General features: G+C 46.2%; 1 protein-coding gene across 1 annotated transcript in view; it reads right to left on the bottom strand.

The window, feature by feature from the left end:
- The window catches only part of lrp1ba (low density lipoprotein receptor-related protein 1Ba), a 342612-nt gene that overhangs the window by 9555 nt on the left and 306744 nt on the right, over positions 1 to 26313 (bottom strand). The window contains exons 72-85 of the mRNA XM_029256802.1: positions 25001 to 25123; positions 24452 to 24592; positions 22975 to 23109; positions 20563 to 20682; positions 18465 to 18706; positions 16979 to 17202; positions 16046 to 16152; positions 15157 to 15273; positions 14564 to 14737; positions 12856 to 12981; positions 11386 to 11550; positions 7851 to 8012; positions 7550 to 7724; positions 3208 to 3312 (exon numbers count right to left, since the gene is read on the bottom strand). Coding sequence (XP_029112635.1) covers positions 3208 to 3312; positions 7550 to 7724; positions 7851 to 8012; positions 11386 to 11550; positions 12856 to 12981; positions 14564 to 14737; positions 15157 to 15273; positions 16046 to 16152; positions 16979 to 17202; positions 18465 to 18706; positions 20563 to 20682; positions 22975 to 23109; positions 24452 to 24592; positions 25001 to 25123 — 2116 coding nt within the window. The remainder of the gene's footprint in view (positions 1 to 3207; positions 3313 to 7549; positions 7725 to 7850; positions 8013 to 11385; positions 11551 to 12855; positions 12982 to 14563; positions 14738 to 15156; positions 15274 to 16045; positions 16153 to 16978; positions 17203 to 18464; positions 18707 to 20562; positions 20683 to 22974; positions 23110 to 24451; positions 24593 to 25000; positions 25124 to 26313) is intronic.

Below are 26313 nucleotides of genomic sequence, written 5' to 3'. Positions count from 1 at the left end.
GCAATTAGTAGATGGAGATGCGGGACGCAGTGTCGGTATGAATCGACAAGCAGTGAGCGATGATGGTGCGTGGGAACGTGCGCCGCCACACTCGCCCCGCGACGTGTTCCGACCCGGTGATGGATGGATGGATGGCCCTAGTTAGCGGCGCCGCCGAGGATCGCTCCTCTGACAGGACCGACTCAAATCACCAAATGAAATTTCGGTAAATTAATGAGGCGTGAGGGGCGTGTGGCCGGAGCTTGAGGAACTGGAGCGTCGGTGACTGAAACGCTCAGGTAACGCAGGTAGTAAACACAGGAAAATGACACTGAAAATAGCTGAGCTTGGAATAATAAAAGCAGCTCCCTATGAGATAAAATGTAATATAATGCAGTAAAATACGTATAATATAGTATAATAAATATAATACAATGCACCGTAATATAATACAGTACAAGATAGATAGATAGATAGATAGATAGATAGATAGATAGATAGATAGAATCCAACTATTAAACAACCATAAAAAGGCAGGATAATGAGATGAAATGCTTCTCTCCACATGGAGTCTTATTTCATCAGCGACTGTTGGATCACAGCTGAGTGTGGGCCAAAGTGACTTGTGTTCTCACACACACACACACACACACACACACACACACACACACACACACACACACAGTACCTACGTCCACAATGGGATGTGACAGGGCCCGACGTGGCGTGGAGGTGGCTTGTGGGTGGAGTCGGGCGTGACGGATGTGGGCGGTGCAACTGCTGAGTTGAGCGTGATGGTGGTTTGGGGGGGGGGTTAAACCTACTTGCACCGGGGCTTATTAAAGGCGGTTAGCGTGCAAATCCCCTCGTTCTGACAGTAGTAATCACACGGGTTGACCCGCTCGTCGCACCGCTGGCCTTTGAACCCGGCCGTGCAGCTGCAGGGACCGCAGTGAGACCGCCAGGCGTCAGGATTCGCAAAACAAACATGAGAACAAACAAACAAAAGAAAGCAAAAAAAAAAAAAAACAAGAAGCAGCAACACATTCTCAGAGAGCACTCCAGAGCATTGTGGGTAATGATGGGAGGCACCGTGGGATTTGCAGACTGGTCCCCAGCGAGCGCTCAGGTGTATCTGAGCCACATGGAGGAAGTGCCTGCAACCCGCTGCTAAGACAAAGCTGGTGCACAAACAGCAGCAAAACGGATCAAACTGGTACCGAAGATATGAGCATATGCAGCTTTTCGGAAAAATGATCCAACGACAAAACCGTGAATCGAGCGTCGTACTTTTGGGGTGTTTACCTTTCGCTAGTCTCCACATGGCAGCCACTCTTGGGCACTTTACCGTATTCAGAGTTCCGACCCGCTGTGATTATTTACATTTTCAGGCACATTTCTTAAATATGACGGATATGCAAATAGCTTCCACTTTACACAGATCAGTACAACACAACATTTTTTTGCGACGGATAAATATGTAACTGATTCCTACTTTCTAACACTGTTAAAGGAGATGGGCCTCAGCTTTGATTCCTTTCTCTGCTAAAAGCTCTTTCCATACGCTGCTCTAGGACTCGGGTTCAAATGGTGCCGGATGGACTCCTCTCTTTCTATACACGCCAGGTGGATATTCCATCAAGCAGTTTATTAACACACTCATATTTGTTCGTAAGTATCCAGCAGCGTAATTCCCTGTGCATCACAGCGTCAGTATCAGCCAGTCAAAACCACTGATTACGGTAAATCTAAATCACAGTTGAAATAGGAGATTAAGTACAGTAACTTTAAGAAACAAAAAAAGAAACAAAAAATCAATAAAGTATTAAATATGAACTCAGTTACTCAAATGAAAAGAACAGGCTTTGTAAAATGAATAATGTGAATGCTCTCATACTTTTCCCACCTGATTGTTTTTTTTTTTTTTTTTTGTGTGTGCTGGACAAAATTTGAAAGAAAAAAGTTTTGCAGGGTCTCTGCTGTCTGTCAAGAGCCATCTGACAGTGTGTGTCGGGTAGTTACGGGGCCCGGGCTGTGTCTCAGCGTCGCATCCATCCTCATTGACTGGAGAAAAAAGACTAAATTCTGGAGATGCTCAGAAAAAGCACCTCTTTGGATGGCGTTCGCCTTCGGCAAACGAAGCGGCGCCATTTGCATACTAATTGCACTGATCCTTGGGAGTGCGCAGCTAATTTACTGCTAACAAAGAGGCGAGAAAACAAGGGAAAGAAAACGCCCGAGGACTCTTCCCAAAGTCTCCCGATTCCGTTTCAGCAGAACACCAGATGTCCTTCACAGACCACAAAAAAATTAAATAAAACAAAACCAAAACCCAAAAAAATTTAATTTTGAAGTACGCGAGATGATAGAAAAAATCCGTCTTCGTGAGCTCGTGAAACACAGGATTTGAATGAGACTCAACCACAAATGGGAGTAAAGGGAGTACTTAATGGTACAAAACATTGCTTCCAAAGGTCAATAAAGCTCACCGGCGGCCAGTTGCCTCACGGAAACAGGGTGGGGGCGGGGGTGTCCATACGCTCCCCACTTTCTGTTTTCTCTCTCACCTCAACCAATAACCACTGAATGGAACCAGGTGGCCACATTTAATCCAAATACATAACTAACCCATTTACAGGTGGTCCCCGATTTACGATGGCTCGACTTACGATTTTTCGACTTCACGATGGTGAGCTAGCAATAGAAATTCAGTAGAAACCCTACTTCGAATTTTGAATTTATCAGACAAATGATATGCGGTGCGATACTCTCTCGTGATGCTGGGCAGCGGCAGCGATTCGCATCTCCAGGTCTACCACGCACAGGTGTATATTAGGTGTATTAAATGCATCTTCGACTTATGATGCGTTTTGCGGAACGTAACCTCATCGTAAGTCGGGTATCACCTGTACTTGTGTATCAGTGTAACAAAGCCGAACACAAAGGATCAATATAAAAAAACTACACAACATTCTATCTGTGATCCAAAAACTGAGTGTATTTTAAGTGATCAAAGGAGGAAGAGCTCATGGTTTATCGAATTTGCGCATCCTGTTGACTTGCCGACACGAATTCTCAATTTCCCTGTCAATCTGGAGCCCGAGGTGGGCCCTTCATGGGCTACGTGTTCTGAGGGTCCAGAATACAGATGTACCGAGTTTCCCAGCATGCACTGCTTCTCCTCTCATTCCATCTGTGTGACGAAAGGCCCGTTACGTGGCGACTTACTGGCAGAAGGGCAGGTTGGTGTCCGAGTCCAGGTGACAGGTGCCGCCGTTGTAGCAGTACCCGTCACACAGCTGGCAGCTGGACGCAATTCGCCCGTTGGTGCAGCTGCAGGGGAAAGATGGTGAGCCGGAGCACAGCAGCACTTCTGGAAACTTCTAAAACAGTTTAATTCATCTAGAGGAGGTTGCCGAGGCTGCAGCCGTTCCTGGTGGAGCGAAACGTCTAAACATTTCGCCACCGAGTGAGTGACTTTGAGTCATAGTCAACTGAAGCTCAGTTATACAGATAGTTAATAGGCTTCCTTATAGGTTAAATTCTGAAAAAGTTTCACATATAACAAATAAAAAAGTGTGTTATATCCCTGTTATTAATCGCTGGCACTCAGGAACAGCAGGCAAGAGCTTTAAACGCTGTGGAAGTGGGTTGAATTAAGACGCTCCCACACTTTTGGTTGGGTATGTAAACACAGGTCACTTTCACTTCAGAGCAAGTGGAAATTTAAGGAAATAGGCAAAGAAAACACATTTAAAAACAGATAAATACACATTTAATATGTATGTATTTTATATAATTTAATTTTAATATCTGTTGCAAACCCGGCTTCAGTGCCTCAAAGTGGCGCAACAGTGGCAATGGCTGTCTGGTAGCTATGGCGGTTGGATATACTCTGTATATCCTGGCAGGTTCAACCATGCCGCATTGGTACCGGACTATCGGTCATGCAGGTGGATCGCCTTAGCAGAAGCGGGCGTATGGTCCATCCTGTAGAGGCTGGAAGCTAGCTAAACTGAAGAGGTGCAATGGCCTGCCCGCCTAGCCAGCGGGGTGGCGTCATCTTCTGGCTAAAACAGCACGAAGAAATGGGCCTCAGTACCCTGCACGTCAATCGGACCGTGCCACGGCGGCGGTACGCCATCCGAGCGACGAGAGGCCGCTAAGAATCTCAGGTTCCAAGAAGCCGCCGCGAAACAGGACTAACCTTGCCATTTGCACCTACAACTGCAGGTCTTTGGCAAGGGGGAACGGATTGAACCACCTGATGGAGGAGAAGATGAAGATCAGATGCGACGTGTTGGGTCTGTGCGAGACTCGGCAGAAGAAGGAGATGAGTGCGAGGTGGGAAGATGGATGCGCTGTAAGACTAGGAAAAGCGGATGGCAGCAGATCAGTTGGGGGTGTCGGGTTCATCATAAGCAAAGAATGGACTACGAAGATCGCCTCATGCCATTTTGTGTCATCGCGTATCGGAGTGCTCAACGTGAACCTCTCGGGAAAGGCCACCCTTAAGATGATCCAGACCTACGCTCCCACCAGTGCCAGCGACGACGATGAAGTGGAAGAGTTCTATCGCCAGCTAGACATGATGCTAGCTCGGAAATCCACTTACACCGTCGTGATGGGAGACTTCAATGCAAAGGTCGGAAAAGGGAGGCAAGGTGAAAGGTATGTTGGAAAGTTTGGAACTGGAGAAAGAAATGAAAGAGGGGAACGTTTGGTCACTATGGCAGAGGCGAGAAAAATCTACATCGGGAACAGCCTGTTCAAGAAGAACAGCGAGAAAAGATGGACCTGGATAGCCCCTAACGCTGCACATCGCAATGAGATCGACTACATCCTGGTCGACAAGCGGCGCATTCTGCAAGACGTCTCTGTCGTAACGCCATTCAACACCGGCAGCGATCACCGCCTGCTCAGGGCCAAGATCGTCATCGACAGGACAAAGGAGAAGAAGACACTGCATCTGACGTCGAGGGAAGAACGTGTGAAGGTCTACGATGGAAAGCGACTGCAGGAAGCGATGGAGAGGAAATCCTGGTGCCGAATTGACGGAATTGACGATGATTATGACTCACTGATCGAGAAACTGAAGGAATGCTTGAGGGAGGCAAAGGAGGCAGGCCCAAGGGAGCAGAAGGGAAGAATCTCGGAAGAAACCAAAAAACTTCTCGAGAAGAGAAAGAACATGAAGAGGACTGCGGAAGATCACCTTGAATATTCCATTCTCAGCAGGGTGATACGACTGCAGCTGAAGAGAGACTTCGAAAAATACCGGATGGAAAAGCTCCTGAAGGCCGCCGAGGAAAGGAAGAGCCTCAAGAAATGTGAAAGGGGGATGGCACTCTATAAATCGGAAGTGACGAAGCTGAAGAACTCGGATGGTGCTACAGCCGATGAAAGAGGCGAGGTGGTAAAGATCTGTAAAGACTTTTACACTAAGCTTTTCAAATCTGCTGTGAAGATTGAACCACCACCGTCACTTCAAAGGAAGGAGAATGTGCCCCCCATTCTCGTAAGTGAGGTTGAAAGGGCCGTCAATTTGATGAAGAGGGAAAAAGCACCGGGGAAAGATGGCATAACATCTGAAATGTTGAAGTTGGGCGGAGAACAGCTCTGGAAAATCCTCGCCGAACGGTTCAGTCACTATCTGAACACGTGCAAGATACCATCGCAGTGGAAGGAGTCGAGAACCATCCTGCTGTATAAGAAGGGAGATAGAGAAGACCTGAAGAACTATCGTCCCATATGCCTCTTGTCCCACATCTACAAGCTGTTCACGAAGATAATCCTAACACGATTATCAGAACACTTGGATGGACAACAATCAAGGGAACAAGCAGGCTTCCGAAGAACCTACAGCACGATGGATCACATCTTCACTTTGACCCAATTGCTGGAGCGAGCGAAAGAGTACAGGCTGCCACTATGCGTCGCGTTCGTGGACTACGAGAAGGCCTTCGACAGCGTCGAGATCAACGCAGTGCTAAAGTCGTTGGAGATGCAAGGAGTCGAGGCGCAATACATCGAACTCCTACGGGAGGCGAATTCCGGATGTACCACCGACATCGCTCTGCTGTCGTCGCCGATTAGAATACCAGTCGAGAAGGGCGTCAAACAAGGAGACACCATCTCTCCGAAGCTCTTCACCACATGTCTCGAGCATATCTTCAGAGACATCGACTGGAAGGGCGGCGTAAACATCAACGGCGAGCTACTGACCCACCTCCGTTTCGCTGACGATATCGTCCTCGTCGCCGAAACCACAGATCTACTTCAGACCATGCTAACCGAGCTAGACATCAGAAGCTCGAGAGTAGGCCTCAAAATGAACCGCATGAAGACCAAGTTCATGCGGTCAGATTACGCAACAAGGGGCCGAATAGTGGTTCAAGGCGATGAAATAGAGGAGGTGGAGGAATACGTCTACCTTGGACAAGAAGTAAATATGCGTCGAGACATGGAGAAGGAAATCTCGCGGAGAATAAGGGCCGGATGGAAAGCGTTCAACTCCATCAAGGATGTGCTCAAAGGAAAGTTGGATAAGACCACCCGCGCGAACCTCTTCAATGGCACAGTTTTACCTGCAATGTTATACGGCAGTGAAACTTGGGCCACCACGAAGAGAGAAGAGCAAAGGTTGGTAACTGCTCAAAGGGCGATGGAGAGATCTATGCTGGGAATATCACTAAGAGAACATATCCGGAGTGAGACGATCAGAGAGAAATCCGGCGTGAGGGACATCATCAACGAGTACGAGAAGCAAAAGTTGAGATGGGCCGGACACATTGCTCGGTTCACCGACAATCGGTGGACTCGCGCAATTGTCGAGTGGTATCCGCGTGAGCGGAAAAGGCCACTCAGAAGGCCTCCAAAACGATGGATTGACGACATAAGAAAAACGTTTGGAGCTACGTGGATGAGGAAGGCGCGATCCAGAGAGGAATGGGAAGCGTGCTGTGACCAGCGGAGTCGATTCGACGCCCAATAGTCTGGTCGGTCAAGACAACTCAAGACAATTTTAATATGAATTTTTCAAACACAGGGAGAGCAATCGCAGCTTGTGGAGGGTAAGTAAGAAGGGGTGACTTGTCCGGGTTGATCCTGTCCTGCTCTCCAGTGGGTCTGGGGTTCGAGTCCCGCTTGGGGTGCCTTGCGGCGGACTGGCGTCCCGTCCTGGGTGTGTCCCCTCCCCATCTGGCCTTACGCCCTGTGTTGCCGGGTAGGCTCCGGTTCTCCGCGACCCCGTATGGGACAAGCGGTTCCGGAAATGTGTGTGTGTGTAATTTTAATATGTAATATTTATATATTAAAACATTAGCATCTTGGAAAACTCACGACTGAGCCGTTTGTAACACAGTGAAAAAACACTGTGGTGGGATGACGTTGACAATATGGAGAAAAATCTCAGCATTTCATATTTCTAATCCTGAATTTGCTTCAGGAGAAGCCCCAGACTCGTAAATGTTTTTGCCATGTATTTACCGTGAAGTGAGATGTCTGAGCTCCACAGGCCCAGCAGTGTAAATAAATAATGAAGGAGCAATAAAGGCCCCAGACCACTTACTTGCAGGCCACGTCCCCGGACTCGTGGTCGACGACGCAGGGCGCCCCGCGGCACCGCAGACACTTGTCCACCTCGCACTTGATCCCTTCGTACCGTGTGGGGCACACACACTCGACATGGCCGCTGCTGGACAGTGTGCACGCCTTGGCGTTCACACAGTAGTGGTGACAGATGTCTGCGCCGCAAAAACACACACAGAAAAGGGCGCTCGTCACAGCGTTCGATCAAAATCGAGGGCTTAATTGAAGTGGCTAACGAAGCAGCTGGAGCATCGTGGGAACTGTAGTCCTGCACTACTCACGGTGCATGCAGCGGTCTCCGGTGTACTCGGCCATGCAGCGGCACACGGGCTGGTTGCCTTGGCTCACGTCACAGGTGCCCCCGTTGAGGCAGTAGCCGTCGCAGACACGCCTCTCGCAGTAGGGTCCCGTGAAGCCCACCACACATCGACAGGTGGGCTTCCCTTGGGGAGGAAAGATGGGCCCCAGTCAGACTTTTGCCTGATTCCATGCAAGAATAATATATTTCACCATATTTCACTGGGAGCTGCACGTGGAATAGTAGTTGGAGCTGATGTCTAGCAGCTGAAGGAGCCAGGTTCGAATCCCTTCTCCTGCTGCAGCATCCTCAGTAAAAATGACCTAGCTGTTGAAATGGGAAATTCATCGCAGGTACCTGAATGTACAGATATAGTGTTTTAAGCTGCTTTTGTGAAAGGAATCCGATTGAAAAAAATAAAATAAAATAAAATAATGACTAAACAGGAACCTTAAAAGGTGTTGTAATGGACAGAGCTGTCACCGGGTAATAAAAGGTTTTCGGTTCAAATCCTACCTCCACTTGTAGTACCCCTGATTAAGGCATTTACCCGGATTTGCCCCAGTAAAAATTACTCAGCTGTATACATGGGTAAATTACTGTAAGGAACTTAACACTGTTAGCTGCTGTGGAGAAAAGCATCAGATAGAAAAGTGAATGTAAATTAATAAGTTTCCATGGCAACTAATAAGCACTATTCAGTATTCCAGTGATTCTTTTCTACAGGTCTATATACTTTTATTTAAAAAGTACCTTTTTTGTCCTTAATGTTCAATCAACTGCATGAAATGGAGGCGATGACCTCAGCTGTTTAATGCTAAAATAAACTTCCACCGCAGTTTTCCTTCATTTGCGGAACAGTCGCTCAACCTACACACACAGCAAGCCTCTCTCAAACAATCCAGCTTATGTATTTCATATCACGAACTCAACCCCCGTCCCGCGAGGGTCTCATACAGCTGAAATATTACAGCTAATCTCGCGGCTTCGTGGAGAAGATGTGTAATCAGACGTATAAGACTTGCGCTGATTATGATCATCATTGGTGCTGGACGGTGCTCATTTTCTTACGGAGTTTTCATCTGCAATACATTAGTGACTCAAGAAATTATGAGTCACGTCTCGACTCGTTTCATGGCATGGAAGTCTGTTGTGTCTCCGGAAGGTGCGAGGCCTGCTGAGAAGTTTGAGAAGTTCTGCTTCTTATCGCTGGCCGGCTCCTTGGAGGAGCTTCGCTCATGCTGCCACGTCTGTGAAGGTCCCATCTGTCCCACCAGGAGGCGCATTTGATATCTCCAGGATGGGCCAAAAACAACATCTTGCCACAATCTCAAGTAAATATATAGGGGATGTTCAAGGAACCTTTTTTCCTTGAAACGTTCTCGTTGTTTACCCTCGTTCCTCTCGCCAACACGTCTCACAGGAGATGCTCCAACAAACCCGCCGTCTCTCATGTGCTCCTCATAGCGAGTTTCCACTTTTATGAAACATCAGGCAGAGAGGAAGCCAAGAAGTTATTAGGCTCTGTGTGTCACACAAGGAGTCACTGCCTGACAACTTCACCTCATTTGCATGACACACATGCAATTATCAAGACCTCCATCAGTCACTGTGCATCTGAAGAACTTTCTTGTCCATCACAGTTTAGGCTGAAAACAACAACACAATTGAGGTTCATACACTTGCAATGGAGTGCTACTCTTTCAATGCAATAAAAATAATTTATAATCCCAGATGAATGGCTGTCTAGGTTTGGACAAATTTCTACAAGTTGCAAATTGCAATTGTTGAACGTCTCTGGAACTGAGGTCAAACACCCTTCTCAAGGGTATAGCGGCATAAAACCCTTTGCGGACTTAGACCTTCAACCCTGTTAAGATCACACATTCAGTTCTTTAACCCCTTCAGTCACTGACTGATAGGTTCCCTCCAGCTGACTAGACACTCAGTTTTTTTACGAGAAATTACGCTAATAATAATAATAATAATAATAATAATAACAATAATAACTGCAGTGGTGCCAACAGCTTAGTATACAAACCTCACATTGCTAGTCACCTAGGAGAAAAGTGCAGATAAATATTAAGAATAATAATTAGAACATCTGTCACATAAACAATACTCACGTGTATTAATGACCTTCCACAGCAACAAAGGCATCACTGAGATAATTTTGTTTTTTCTTTTACCATTTCAGAACACTAACAGACCTTCTGAGGCATGTGGAGGTCGACCATCTGAGCTGACGTACGTTTATCTTAAAAGTGCCTCATGGGAATTAAATGACTGCTGCGATTAAAAGGATATGAAACTACAAGGTGTCTTGGCTCCTGAAGACCAGAGTTTTGCCTCAGTTTCCTCAGTTCGACAACACATGTTATCTCCCGGCACCTTCTGTTGAACACGCACCGCTTCAGCAAACCACATATGTGACTCGAATCAGCTCCGCTTGTCTGTTCCCCTGGAGCTATGAAGTCAATCCAAATATATTTCACACCATTACAGGGCAGCAGGTGGCATAGTGGTTACAGCTGCCAACTTACAATCCAAAAGCCTTGAGCTAGAATCCCACCTCTAGCTGTTGTACCCTTCATCAAGGTATTTACCCTGAACTGATACAGTAAAAATCACCCATTTGTTTGAATGGTTATCTCATTGTAAGAAGCTTAGTGTAGAAACCTCCCTGTGTAAATTACTTTGGAGAGATGTGTCAGATGAATAATAGTTAATAATAATCTTCACGCCTGGAATGTTATCCCAGTCATCAGTACATGACTTTTTGGAGTCACACAATGTGAACGAGTCGGGTGGGTGCATGAAAAATCACTGGATTAAATGTGTATTACAAAGAATGAGCCCTTTAATTACTTCTGGAAGTCCTTGTCAGGAGGTAAGAACGGCAGCGGGCGAGTGGGTTATCATCACCCGGAAACCTGCATCAATACGGTAAAGTCGGTGATTTGTAAAGGATTTAATTACTCCGAGAACAAAGGACTCATGTAAATTTACCCATGAAACACCAGCTCAGTCTGCCCAAAAAATCCATTTTCATCCGCATCCACAGACATGTTGCCTCATCTAACACATGTCATCCGAGTGATTTTGGAGATGCAAAGACGAGCAAATCTCCGTAATGTGAGGGAACTGCTAATTGAGCCAGTCGGGAGACCGAGCGGAACCAGAAGATGCGCAACCCCTTTTAAACCAACCAGTCACCTCTGAGGGCTGCCATGGCTTTTAAGTCCACGATGCTCAAAATAACGCATTTCAGGAACTTGACACATAGCAATCATTTTGACAGACAATATAACTCTTGACCTAAATATGAGTGAAGTTCGGGATAAATTCCAACATGCAGAGGGAAAATGAAGTAGCAGCAGACAGCCAATCCTCAGTTTCAGGTTGTTGTCTGATTTGTAGGACACCCATATTGGCTATGATGCTCCAGTGACCTGCAAGACACTTATCAAATTTCCAGTTGGCTCCCGAGGACTTGGGGAGACAATGCGGGTCCTCACCCAATGGAGAGCCAGAGCACGTTCCCCCGTTGAGGCAGAAGTCCTTGCAGTGGTTCACCTCACATCGCTCCCCAGAGAAGTTGGGCCAGCAATAACAGCGCGACACACCCTTCTCGTTGGTGAGGCAGCGTCCCCCGTTCTCACAGGCTGGTCGGCACTGCTCACCTGCAACACAGGGGGACAATAGGTTTTTTTGGGCTCATGCCCTTCACAAGGAGGATTGCTCCTTCAGCAAACCATACTGACTCCAGGACATACAGTATAAAAAACTGAGCACACTTGCTGGAGACATTTATCCATCGACACTGGTAATGTTATACCTCCATGTAATTACTTTGTGTTGTCTCTCACTTGTCGGTATCCTGCTGAAGATGGTCATGGTATTAGTCATGGCAGACAGCCATGATGGTCCTGCTGTGATAGACTTCATAAGAATCACCAGCTGTGTGACCAGCAAAGTAGCCCCATAGCATGGTGCTGCCACCACCATGCTGGACACTGGGAACCACATAGAGATAACTCATCCTCCCTATGCCTTACAAATACTCTGTGTTTAGACACAAATACACATTTGGACTCATCAGTCATAAAGACTAATTTCTGCTCCTCAGACATTTTGTCCCAGGGAAGCCTCATTTCAAGCAGGTGTTCTGGAAGCAGGGCTTCATATTAACACCTGCCCACCCGCCAACTGCAGGTAGAAAACGGTGATGGCGGGTTCACAAAACGCTCCTTAGACGATCAAATCAAGCCAATGTCATCCTAAATAATACTACAACTCCCATGAGCACTTGCTGCACAGTGTGGGCGCGCATACTATTGGGCGCTTTGGCACCAGACTCCAGCAAGAGAAGGAGGGAATAAAAGTTGAAAATGTGGCAGCATATTAAGGGCGTGAAGACAGCGTTGCTGTGAAAGCACTTGTCATGATGAAATGAAGTCATCACAGTTTCAAAAGATGACGCTGCTTTTCCGAAAAGTCCACACGATCAGGAAGCGTGTCTGCTGGGGGGGGGGGCGGGCATTTTGGCTAGTGAAAATGCAGAGTGGCTAGTGATTTCGGAAAATCTCCAGCTACAGTGGCCAGCGAGTCAAACAGTTAATGTCAAGCCCTGAGTGGAACTTTTGACTGGTACTGCATTTGATGAGGATATTTAGCAGAGTCAATTTCTTTCCATCTTTCTGCTGTCCTCCGCACATTAAGTGCACATTATGATCAATATCTACACTTGAATGGATATAAAGATTATACTTCTGGCATCCATCTCTAAACTAACTGAACACAACATGGAATTTGCACTTCTAACATATTCCATAGCGTAACGTAATATATTAACGTGTCACCAGCCACACCTATTTATGTTTAATCTTGCTTCTAGGAATTGTACGGGTGGAGATTTCTTAGCCCCAGTGAGGCAGGTGGTCAGGACTGAGGGGGTTGTTGCTTCAAAAGACGGCTAAGGGACCCACCTGCGGAACTGACTTCAGTGCAGCTCCCATTTATTAGCACCTTCCCCTCTGGGCAGGAACAGGAAGCGCCATTTGGGTTCAGCAGGCACAGGAAGTCACAGCTCATTGTCAGGCACGGGTTCGGAACTGTCAAATTGACACGGGGGAGAATGCTGATAGAGGGAATGCGCACGTGCACAAACATAAACACACACACACACCCTAAGATAAAGCTATCCATAGCACCACGCAAGCCACTTGGCTTAATCTGCCTAAAAAATGGCACGATGTCACGGATCCAAACCGTTTTCACAGATCACCTTGTTCACAGCTGGAATGAACAGTGATGCGCACACCAAAGTGCTCCAACACACTTATCACATGGATAAACACCGATTTAACGTTGCGGTGGAGTCGTTTTGCAGCCACCGACTTCCAATTAAAAGTCACCAGGGACCCGGAAATGACGACACATCCACTTGTCTGCCGTGAAAAGCAGTAACACAACAAAGTGTTGTTCTGCAGCAGCGCTAGGAGGAGCTATTAAGTCACACCACAGTCCTAAGATACCACAAACAACAGATTAAAAAAGAAAAAGAAAATCGGGATCTGGAGAAGCCTACAGGAGGTCCTCCGGGGATGCGGAGCAACCGCGGATTCCTGACCTCCGGCGACACGGCGACTTCCCTGAATGTTCTGGCACTTTCTGCTGCATGAAAAAAGGGGCACGAGGCACTTCTCACAACAGTAAACAGAAACGTGTCACAGAGGTGTCAGGTGGCGGCAGACAGTGCAATACCGAGGTCAATAAATGCTTCAGCGCTTTTTCTGATGAGCAGCATGTGGAATAATATACACCATTTAGATGGAGGCGTCTCGCTGCCTTCCCAGGCTGTATCCCCACCTCCTCAAAGAGAAATGTGCTCATCTCCCTCCTACGGACTGTATGGCAAGATAACAAAGCAAGCAGGAATCCTGGTTCAGCAGAGACCTGCTTCAGCAAATGGAGAACAGTAGCTCCGCCCACCATGAGGGTCATTATAATTGAGAGGGAAAATGGAACAGAGCACTAGGAAGGGTGCAGAGGACATCTCCACCCCACGCATTGGAATACCAAGGAGAAACTGAGAGATGGTGTGGTGAAGGATGACGGCACTCTGCAGTAGCTTCCCCGGCACTGGAGAGGTGTCACCATGGCGACAACAGTTGGTCCATTCCAGAGGATAACAGCCCTGGGGCCATGAGGGTGGTGAGGGGGTTTAATCACCAAAGCACAGGTCAGGTCCCTGAACGGAAGGCTCTCTCAGCTAGTTCAGGCCAATGAGAGCGAGATAGCGAGCCAAATGCAGAGCAGATGCCTTCCTCTGGGGGAGGCTGTCTCGTGATGTTAGTGCTCCTCAAGCACTAACTTACTGGACTCCTGTTTTACTATCATTGTAGAATAAAAGGGCCAAACTCTGCATCTTGAACGTGAGCACATTGGTCCGATGCCCTAGACTCTGCCATACGAAGGAATGTTTCATTTAAGCAGCGATATGTTTTCTGCCTAATTTCTCATTCCCATGTAAAACAGCTGGAAACAGTGACATCAGCAAACCGCCATCGGTGACTCATCGTCCCGCTTCAGTTTCCATCTTCATTCCGTCTCCAACTAGTGGGTTAAGCGACAGCCGGAGCAGCATTTTCATGGTACAACATAAAGCACATTGGTGGCAGCGCTGCTATTTACCGTCCTGCTGCTTCAATCGATGGACGACCAGGATGCTCGAGGCCTTCTCCACTCCTAAATCAAGGCGCTCCACAGGCTGTTTACCATACTTGTGAACTCTGAAAACATCGTTTTTTAATCCGGTCCCATAGATGTAGTCTTCAAAAATGTCAATTCGGTATGGCTGGGCTATGCCTGCAGATAAAGAGGAAGAGAAGATGAATGTTGGCTGGCAGCAGTAAACAGCGCTTTGTTGGTTCGCTGTTCAGAGATATCTTTCATTTTACAGTCTGCTTCTGAAACACTTGCTGTAAAAGTCTGAGGGTCACATTTCAAACAAAGTTTCTTTAGTCTGTATTTGTTGCACAGCAGCGATTATTCCTCATAAAGCATTAACTTCTCAATCTGAAGTCCTCTGAGGATGCTGTGTATTACAGTGCATGATGAAAATAAAATTAAACTGCAGAAACACGATGGAAAAAAGTGCACCATCACTTTTAAAGTGGGCCGTGACCTCGGCGTACAAGGTGTCCCTGTGAAGATGTCCCTTTAGCATCATATGCAGCGTGCTGCCCGTGCGGCGCCCCCCCATGGACGGATCCACCCTCGCTCACCGTGCCGGCTGCTGATGGCCAGCCGCGAGTCGGAGCCGTCGAAGCGCACGCTCCCGATCGCCGACAACTCCATATCGGCCCAGTACAGGCGTTGGTTGAAATAATCGATGGCCAGGCCTGCGGGGTGCCGAGCAAAGATCGGTCAGGATGTTCTTCCCCGACCATCTATCGCCATCTATCTGCCCTGTTTTAGCTTCATCTGACCGCTGTGATTCTGAGCTGATTTCTTCTTCATCCCAGTCATATCGGAGGAGTAATCTCCTATAACTGCATGATGGGAAATCTTTTAACATACGTCACAGGCGGGGTCACACAGGACGAAACGTGTGACAAAGAGGACATTTTCACGGGCAGTTCCATTGCGGTAAATAACCATAAATCCAGGCGGAGCCCACAGAGCTAATCAAGCTTCCATGCGTGTTCACGGTCCACATTTTTTAACAGCTGAGACAACACAATTCTCAATTTCATAACTGGGGACAGGAGCTGCTTGGCTTTCTTGGCTCCCCACTCCCAGGTGAACCTGCTGTAGATGACATCTGTGGTGTGAAACTTGCCTTCACAGTGTGCCCCATCCTCTCGCTATTAAAACTTTGTACTATATCGAGAATGGTTTCACAAATGGAATTTTTTCAATGTATTTTTTAGCTAATTGTCAAAATTTCTCAAGTAATGAGATGGGCTCATTTCCTTTTCTAATATTATTGGAAAATGTGTCTTTTTTTATTTTAATCAAGCATAATTAAAGTGTGTAAAGGGGACCCAGGGAGAACACGTGGTGGCATATGCTAATTAGGGACAGGGGCCAAAGACAGTGACCCAACTCCTATGGCGAGTCATGTAGAGTACGCTACAGCTCCTGGGGTCTTCCAGGATGAAGGCGAAATACCTGTTGGTCTCCTGAGGTTCCTCTCCAACAGGACCCTACGCTTGGAGCCATCCATGGCGGCCTCCTCGATGTGGGAGTGGTCACCAATCACCGTCCAGTACATCATCCTGCAGGGTTCGCAAGGCAAGGCCAATCACTCTCCAATCGCTTCTGCCGTGGCCAAGGGCTGCTCATCGAGCTACTCGGAGCTGTAAGTGAGCCACTTTGCCTTCTAATTAGCTAAACTAATTAGGACTGGAGGACGCCAGCGCTGGCAGCAAAGTGGCGTTTTGGAGGGAAAATGATAACGTGTTTCGTAAGAATCTGGCTGCTGTCGAGCTGGAGGCTCCTGAGGCAGGTCTCATCTGGAAGAATTAAGAGCTGAAGATAAACAGCTGTGGAGGGTCTTGTTAGGCACTCACTGCCCATCTGCATTTTACCCATTATTATTATTATTATTATTATTATTATTATTATTATTATTATTATTCAGTCATGTGAAGCTTTTCTCCAAGGTATCATTCATACCATTTACCCATTTTACAGCAGGGTAATTTTTACTGTGTCGCTTCAAGGTAAGCACCTTCATCAAGGGTACTAGAGCAAGAGCTGGGATTCGAACCCAAGCCCTTTGTGAGCTCTTTTGATAACATGATAGCGCCTCCCTCCCAGAACATAAAAGAGTGAAGCCGAAGTCAACAGTGACTTCATTAAACCACTTCTGTTTTCAGATTCCACCCAACGTGGCAGCGCTTGTTGAACCACAGAGGCGCGTCTCATGCTTGCAATGTGTCTCCATGTCCTCGTGTGAGAAGAACCAGGAATCTGTCACAGCCCTCCTCCTCAGCTCCTGCAACCTCCAGTCTGTCCGCCCACTCAAGTTTAAGAAGAGGGCAAACAAAGCCACGATGCGCCCGGGTTCGTTTAAAGATCGCGATGGACGTCAGACCTTACCCTCGCACCGGATTCACGGCTATGGCATAGGGCTCCCCAGCGATGTCCGTTATCAGCCGGGTGCAGTTGGGCCCTCCGAGCTGTCCCACATTAATGGAGTATCGGAGCCTTGTCCAATGGGCTGTGTAGTAGCTGAACCAGTGCATCCGCGAGTGGTCCGTCCAGTACACGTTTCCGGTCACCCAGTCGGCCGACACGTCCCTCGGCCGTCGGAAGTCTGGACACTGCGGGGGATCAACCGCACACGTTAACTGTAACCCTGTCTCTGACCGCACGTATTTCCATTTGCTCTCCACCCCACGTCCACAACCTCATTCCCCCAGAGACCACCCGGCCAACAGGCACAACCGCCACACACACACCGACACACACTTCCCTGTTTATGCGAATTCAGAAATGGTCTTCACGGCGCTCTAAGGTGTCCGACCGCTTCTGTGCTGCTCCTGTGAAAATGCAGCTCCTACTACTTGTCTGATGCTCCTAGCAAATTCCATCCCTTTTCTATGGATTTAGTGTCTAAAACAATAACAAGATGCCACTTTGTATAACTGGCTCTGCAGCACAGCTTAATTTCCCCTGCTAAAGAAGTGTAAAGTGCTCGGTGCCAGAGGCTTGTCCAGCTTTGGTGTCGGCTGCTGATGTCCTGCCTCGAGAGTTTAAGGAATCCAGGGCAGAATGAGGTAAATCAATGTGCAGAACTGAAAGCAATGCGCTACAAATGTCTCATCAAAAAGCAATTAAAGTTTAAACAGTTTGAGAAAAATAATGTTAAATACCCAGGATTCAACACCGCCAATGTGTTCTGACTTGCGCTGCCTATGAGTAATATGAAATAGATGAAATATTCAGAAGCCGCCCCCCCCCCCGCACCGACTTCTTTCATCCACGCAGCCATGCCTGGTGTGGTTCTGAGAGAGCAGCTCATGGATGGCGATAATTGGGGGAACAAAATATGAGTAGCTAGAGATGTTCTCCAAGAAGAGGAGGGAGAAAAATGTTCTCAGGATGATCAAACCACGGTTTAAGAAAAGGCTCTACTTATATTTATATATGACTCTCATCTCTGTTGTAATGATGATGTTTCCCTCAGCTGTGCCCATTTTGAAATATTTCTCTTCTTATGAAGAAATAGTTCATATTCTTATTAAAGTGGATGAATGAGGAAGGATCCTGCTGAGTGACACACGCTTCAGGGTCATCTGTTTGGTAAGTGGGAGTCTATGAAAAGCGATTAACGCTCCACACCCACAAGTGGAGCAAGTGGCTAATCAAACACAGCTAGGCAGTAAAATTCAGCACCACCAATTATGTGTAAATGACCCGAGTCATAACTCGAATCAGATATGAGGCTATAATGCACAGAACGGCATCAGAGACACATTCAATAAGAGCTTGAAACAGCCGCATGCAGAGCAAATCACACTTTAAATTTCCAACCACACATTATATCAGTGTCAGTCTGAACGTTATTTTCCAAAATACTTACTATGATTCCGCTATTTGTTTTAGATTGACTTCTGTCTAGGATGTCTTTGTAAAAAATTCCACCCGGATTAAACTGGGTAGCCCAGACAAACTTGTGTCCGTGAAAGAGAGCGTCCATCCCAATGATGCGGGCATTGTCCTCGGTGCGTGCTACTTGTTTGTGTCCATGACTCTGGTTAAATGGATACACAAAACCTCGGATTTCAGTGTCATTAGCTATGTAGAGCACGTCATCTTCTGGTCCTGCCCGTTGAGTCATTAATATGCAAAAAAAATGAAAGGTGTCTAAATTCCACTTCCGCTTTAACACAACAATTTTTGCAAAGTTACATGTACAGTGCAACTATTCACAAAAGAACAGCAGTGACACTTCAACAGGTTAAAATCCATATGCCGTAAATACTGGCTCCTCGAATTGCGAACAGTCGAGTTACGAATTTTCAAGAGTGCACACATTTTCTGGTTTACGGCCAGTCCCCAGGTTACGAACGTCCTTATTTAAAACCTGTAGTTAGGAACCACCCCCCCCGTAAAGCCTATTATATTAAAAATTTGAGTTACATACAATGGTTCGCAAATAACAAACGGCACTACTTTGCGATGTGCATCAAAACATTTTGCATCTACAGTGGTTTGTCAGCTCGTGAGCCCAAGGTAGGACTAAAACTGCCTTCTTTTCAGTTGCACCACGTTGCTGTTAACAGTGTCTCGTGTGTTACTGTATTTACCTTAATTTTTTTTTCCACCCGTCTAACCATGGCACCAAAGCGTAAATGTGATGCAAGTGATGGCGATGCATCAAAGAAAAGGAAAACGATCACGACTGAAACTAAAGTGGAAATTGGAAAAAGGCGAAACGCCAACAAACATTGGAAAAGCGTTCGGCTACAGTCGGTCAACGATCGGGACAATTTTAAAGGACAAAACTAAAGTAATGGAACATGTAAAAGGCTCTGTCCCAATGTCTCTCTCTCTTATAAATACATTTATAATATACATATAAGACTTAACATTTATTATTATCTCTTCCTATGTCTCTCCTTATTATAAAAATTGTAGTTACATTTATTATTATTATTATTATTATCATTACTTCATTACATTGTATAATTATCATTAGAATCAGAATGAGTTTTAGTATTTTATTGCTGTTTTATTATGTTAAAGATGTTTCAGTGTATCCGGAAGTATTTCTTTAATGTTTTTCATGCATGGGTATAATAGGTACACGATATATTATATACTAAGACAAAATTTGACTAACTGACGTTAGACACGACTGGTACCTAACTGTTCCGACTTACGTAGAAATCCGACTTAAAACAGACTTAGGAATAGAACTCATTCGTAATATGGGGACTGCCTGTATTTATTCATTTTTAATGACATTTTCTTCACATCTGGTTTCCTCAGTTTCTGCTTCTTGTGGAGCGAACGCTATCTGTGTTTACATGTACAGCAGATCGATGGCAGTGAAGAGCAGTCAACCCTTAATTCAACTGTTCACAGTGTTTTCAGCTTGTGTGAGGTGCCTCTGAGTGTCAATAACAATATCATAAATCCTGCATGTTTATCTAATGAACTGTCAAGAATCAACACTGATTTGTTTGTTGAGATAATGCATTTTTTTTGGTCATTTTTAATTAGTTTTATTTTAATGTAATTCAAATACAACTCTCAAAACAATAGGTCTGCAAAGCATTCAATTTATTATTGCTGTAGCCAGGACTTTTACAGAATTTAACAAGAATAGAAATTGAGGGATGCCTATATTATCAGGTTTTTACTGACTTTGGTCCAGTGATTGGACTTATAAAAATTGAATTATGAACAGACTTCCACGCCAGTTGTGTTTGCAAGCTGAGGAGCCAGTATTTATGACTAATAAATACATACATTGCATCAATCCAAACTATCAATATTCCATAAAATTGTACAGTATTATTTTGCCATTTATAGAAATAGATTCAGAGCAATGCTAAAAATAATACAGTAAATAAAAGTAACAGGAAAGTCATTAAAGTTTGCTGTATAACATATATGCATGCACACACACCAAATACAGTGTACAACACAGAGAGTAAATGTGTTTTCTTTACCTTTTGCTCTACATTCTCCATTGACGTCTTTATAATTACTGTCACATGTGCACTTGAAGGATCCTTTAGTATTTGTGCAATAGTGCGAACACATCCCAAAATGAAGGCACTCATTGACTTCTGGAGGAGAGCAGAAAAAGCCATCAGTGTCACCCTGGGCAATGCCGGCATTTCCGACAAACCTCTCGAAAGGTCACTCGTCCAACCATGGACTCATAACTGGAGGGCCTGTCGATTCCCAACTTTTTTTAAAAAATCACTTCATAGTTGTACCCTTAAGGAACAGAGAAATGGGATGCTGAACAATGGTGAGGACACACGCGTTAATCTGAATTTACCGGGCGTGGAGATTAGAGCAGATGGAGCGGTACGTTTTCTGTGGTACATATTACTGCGCTTTCATGAATTGGAAAGTTATTACCTTCTCCCTTTGTTAAAATCCCTGACCCCTGACTCCGCACAAAAAATAACGGCAGGGCTTCACATTCTGGGGGACAATTGCTCATAATAGAGGTCTCGACCTTGTCTTGTTGAAAAGCAAACAAATAAAAAGGTACTTCTGTATGATCAGAAGAAAAGTACAACTTATTATTGATTGCTGCTTGCTCATCCGGTCATGTGCTGGTAGCCAAGGTGAAGGATTCTTGAAAGTAATTTTGGTGATATCCATCCATCCATCCATCCATCACCCCTTGTCCAGTGCAGGGCCATCATGCTCCAGAGTCTATCCTGGAGGTACAAGGCACTCCTCGGATGGGATACCAGTCCATTACACCAATGTTGTTAATATTAATATGTTGTTTATATTTTGGACAAAGTCAGTCAACAAGAACACTTTGACCACAGAGGCCGCACCTCATGTGATGAATCAGTACCAGGATTAGGGAAGCTCTTCCCTTTACTGAGAATGAGGCATCTGTTTGCAATGCGGGGGGTGCAGTGGCGCGGTGGGTTGGACTGGGTCCTGCTGTCCTTTGGGTCTGGGGTTCGAGTCCCGCTTGGGGTGCCTTGTGATGGACTGGCGTCCCGTCTTGGGTGTGTCCCCTCCCCTTCTGGCCTTACTCCCTGTGTTGCCGGGTAGGCTCTGGTTTCCCGCGACCCCGTATGGGACAAGCGGTTCTGAAACTGTGTGTGTGTGTGTGTGTGTGTGTTTGCAATGCCTACCAACTGCAGCAAGGAATTACCGGGGCTGCAAAGTCTGTGCAGTCGGAAAAGGAACCGACGGATCCTTTAGTGGTCGGGGTCACCGATCGACAGTGTCTTTATCCCTGGACAGTAGACGGAGTGAGACTTTCACTCATTTTGCGTGTGACGGCATCACTTGATTGAGGATCTGGCACATTTTCAACAACCGCAAATTCCAACCAGGTCTTAACCGTCCGGTGGCATTTCATTGCATGTGATGCATTTACTAATTTTATCCATCCTAAATATGGTTTCTTTAATCTGATTGCCATGAGGCTTCATGGCATCCTCCACAGCTGCCATCTAAACACAGGAAATTAACGATCGTGAAAATTATTGATCGGTTTTACAGAATTTTCCGTGTTTTCTTCATAATTTGTACATCAGTGATGTGTGCAGTCAGATAACAGGTGAATGCGTGAGACTATAATAAAGAGCAAAGGGCGGAAAGTGCCAGATTCAGGAGTATACACACACACACACACAAAACGGTGTATAAACCATAAATTCCGACAGGAAGTATAGAACCTGTAGTAGTGACCAGGAATGAAGTTGGTTAAAAGATGTAACATTAGATGATCGTCTGTACATTATAATTGCTTTATGAACAACAATAATCTGCCACTCAATTTTGGGCTGGAACGCCAACAATAGGATGCTATCCCAGACACCACCCCGGGGTTAAAACAGCCAGCGAAACTCCCCTAAGGCCCCCAAGTCTTTTTCAAACAAATGATGATTAATGTCAAAGCACAGCTGTGCAAATCCTCAAGGGGCCTCTGCAAAAAAATATATAATAGCGCAAAAAAACACATGAAAACGGTTACGGTACTGTTTACGTACAACAATGTTCAATGTAACATTTCAGTACCACATGACACACGTTGAAAGCTTGAAAAACATAAACAGCGGCTAGAAATAACACATTTTTGTGTCGTCTGACTGCATTTAATGTGCTGTGCGACCGTGGAAAACGGAGGCGGGGGAAACACACGTGTGGAGCGAAAGCGTGAGAGGAAGCACGGAAAAGTGAGAGGAGGGATCAGCGCTGCTGCGCCGCACACACCGGTCACACGTTTCCGTGACCGTTCACACGGGACCTTCCGCACCATGTCCTCCTGGCACAGGGGCACACGGAACATCCACATGGGTCACGGGACACGTGTGTAAATGGAGCTGCAGCGCAAACGTGATTTCATTTTCAACCTCGGCGTGGGGGGGGGTCACCTTCACACTGCCGGCTCCTCTGGTTCCTGCGGAAGCCCGGTTTACACTGACAAATTGGACCCGCTTCCGTGCGATTGCAGAGCGCGTCCTCGCCGCACGGGTTCAGGCGGCTCCGGCACGCATCTTCACTGAGCACTGGGTGGGGGGGGGGGGGGGAGACACAAGGAAAAGTGAGAAAAATAAAATCCATCAACCCCATCCTCCCACCCGGATGATGGACACTTCCATCTATGAAACATACAGGGAGAGGCCTTTGGAATTTACGCCAGTGAAAGAAAATGGAATATAATATGTGCATACAGTGCTGTGGCAAAGTCTCGGGCACTTAGATGTTTCACAAAAATATTTGTTTTAGTCGGTTATTTAATGTTTTCTGAATTAGTGTCAATGGGAAAGGACATATTTTACATTTCATAGCATTCCTTTTGCAAAAAAGGTACAGCATTACAGTAAGGGATTTGTTTGTCATTAAGGAAAGAAAGTACAGACACACACACACACACACACACACACACACACACACAGACACACACTGTCTGAAACCACTTGTCCTGAGCGGGGTTTCAGGGAACTGGAGCCTAACCCGGCAACGCAAGGCACAGGGCTGGAGGGGGAGGGGACACACCCAGGATGGGATGACAGTCCATCGCAAAGCACCCCAAGCGGGACTCGAACCCCAGACCTGCCAGAGAGCAGGCACAGGCCAAACCCGCTGACGATGGACGGTTACTAAGCTTTCTAGGAAATTTATTAATTAAGAGCATTATTTTTGGAAGCATTCTCACTTTACAGCTTTTCTCCCCAAGTGCCTGAAACTTTTGCTCAGAACTGTATATGTATAAGAATCTCAGGTTCGAAAGTCCCGGGCTGCTGAACTAGATCAAAGTATTTCAGCTGAACTGATTTAGGGTTAGTAGGTAAATCACGCTGCTGTATAAATGGGTAAACCAGTGTAAATAGCTTAATATTGGAAGTCGTTATAATGAAAAGCGTAAAAACCTAAATGACATTAATATTTATACTAATAACTGTAAAAACACAATAGACTCCTTGCAAAGTGTTAAACAAACAAATAAAAATGGATCATTTAGTATCTTAATGTTTGCCATTTTAATTGCAACAATAAATTAATTTAATAAATAATAATTATTAAATTTAATAATTTAAAAAAATAATTTCAGCATCAATTGAAATAATAATAATAATAATAATAATAATAATAATAATAATAATAATAAAAACCTATGTAGATACTTTAGTGTACAAAAATAACATAATCAGTCTCCTCGGAGAGAAGTTTGACAAATGAAGAAACTAATAACAGTAGTTTTTACCAGACCAGTGAGATGTCAGCTGGTTGTGTAAGTGATTGATCTCATACAAAAAAGAATAAAATAAAACATGACCCCGCCCCCTGGTCGTCACAATTCCTTTTAACCCCGCCCACTCTGCCCCGCCCCCATAACACCCCACTCACGGGCCTTGCAGCCAAGCTCGTCGGAGGCGCCGTCTCCGCAGTCGTCAAACAGGTCGCACTGCAGCTCCGCGGAAACGCAGCGGCCGCCGGTGCAGGAGAACTCCGCCTTCCCGCAGGGGCGTGGCCTGGCTACCACACTGCCTGTCAGAGGTCATCAGCAACATGAGCGGTTAACGCTCTGCCCACAGGAGGCTGTCTGCCCTCCCCCAGCAGACCCCATGAGTGTTGCGACCCTGGCTGACCCAAACGCTGGAGTACAGTAAATAAACGTGGCAAGAGCCGTTAGATTTCCCATCAAGTTAACACGCTTGCCGATCCCGCCCACCCCCCAGTTTGCATGATAGAATGTGCCGGAAGCTGATGCTGTGATGGAAACGGATCGGAGGGCCACTTCTGTTCTCAGGAGCTCCTTCTTCAGCAGAGGTATCTCAACGTGTCAAGACGGGAACTCAGCCCTCAGCACCCGTGGACCAAAGGTCTCCGCCACAGCAGCAGGACCGTAGTGCGACCGTGAGGTGGCGAGACAGCGAGACCCCTGCGACCGCTCACCGCACTCCTCCTCGTCCGAGTTGTCCCCACAGTCGTCCACGCCGTTGCACACCTGCTCCGTACGAAGACAAACCCGGTCGTTCCGGCAGCGGTGCGGTCGAGCGGGCGGGCAGGGGAACCTGGCTGAGGGTGAGACAGCGGCAGAGAGAGGGTCCGCACCCATCAGACACCAGGTTCTACCATGAGGACCCCATCTGAGAGAACCAGCCAACATATCAGCGCCAAACCATTCTACTGAAGGAAGTTGGAGTCGACACAAGAGAAAACAAAGCGCGACCACGGCGACCTCGAAGCGCTGTGGGGAGGGCTTAGAACTGCTGCTGTGCAACCCTAAGATTGCAGGTTCAAATCCCACCTCCAACTGTACTGCCCTTGACCAAAAACGCTCCAGTGAAAATTACCCAGCTGTATAAAAGGGTAAATAATCGTCGGTGTGTTAGCACTGTAAGTTACTTTGCAGAAACGCGTAAGGGGAAGGTGTTCAGCGACCGCATGGCCACCCTAATGGAAAACTTGTTTGGAGACCCTGTTTTCATGATCTCATAACCATCTGGCCAGTCTGAGTAGTAACACCTTTCCCCGCCATGCAGCAGGAGAGCGCCCTCTGTGCCCACAAATGCAAACATAGTCAGAAGGAAATACAGGGACTGAACTCCCAGATTCCCCGACCGGTGGCCCTGAACAACCTTTTCCAGGTGACTGACCCCCCCCCCCCCCCCAAGATGGACATCTCCAATCTTTACGACATCCGGAATGCGTGACTTATTCCCCTCTTTCAATTCCAAAACCTTCGCTTCACCTGCGACGCTCTGAATTTTTCATTTCTAATCTGCCACCCGTAGAGCAGAGAGAAGCCCATTTGGACGGACTACAGCGCCGCTTGAAAGTACGATATCCTCTGCGTCCCTCGGTTTTACCAGAAAAAGGGTATTTAATTAGAATCTGTGTTTCTCATGTGACATAATATATGTGTAATGACCAATTCCATATGTTGTCTAGAGGAAATCGTGTGTAGAGTCAGGGGTGGAAATCATAATCATTTATTCATTTTTTACGTGTATTGTAAGATTGATGGTTTATATGAGAATAATGATCATCCATAGAGTTCACATGCTTTCCAGCAACAGTGTAAATAAATAATCTATAAATCAAAATGTACAAAATCTGAAAGGTTTAGATTTTCCTCTTATGAGGTGCAGACTTGGTGAAGATGAAGCGAAGGAGGAAACACAATTAATGAGTCTGTGAGCGACGGTTTTCCCCCGTTACACCTTCGCGGCGGGAATGAATAAAACAAACATTGCGATTCCTAA

Source organism: Scleropages formosus, chromosome 12, assembly GCF_900964775.1.
Source record: "Scleropages formosus chromosome 12, fSclFor1.1, whole genome shotgun sequence".
Lineage (NCBI taxonomy): Eukaryota > Metazoa > Chordata > Actinopteri > Osteoglossiformes > Osteoglossidae > Scleropages > Scleropages formosus.
Note: the sequence above shows the minus strand (reverse complement) of the source record. Positions and strands in the feature narration are given on the sequence as shown.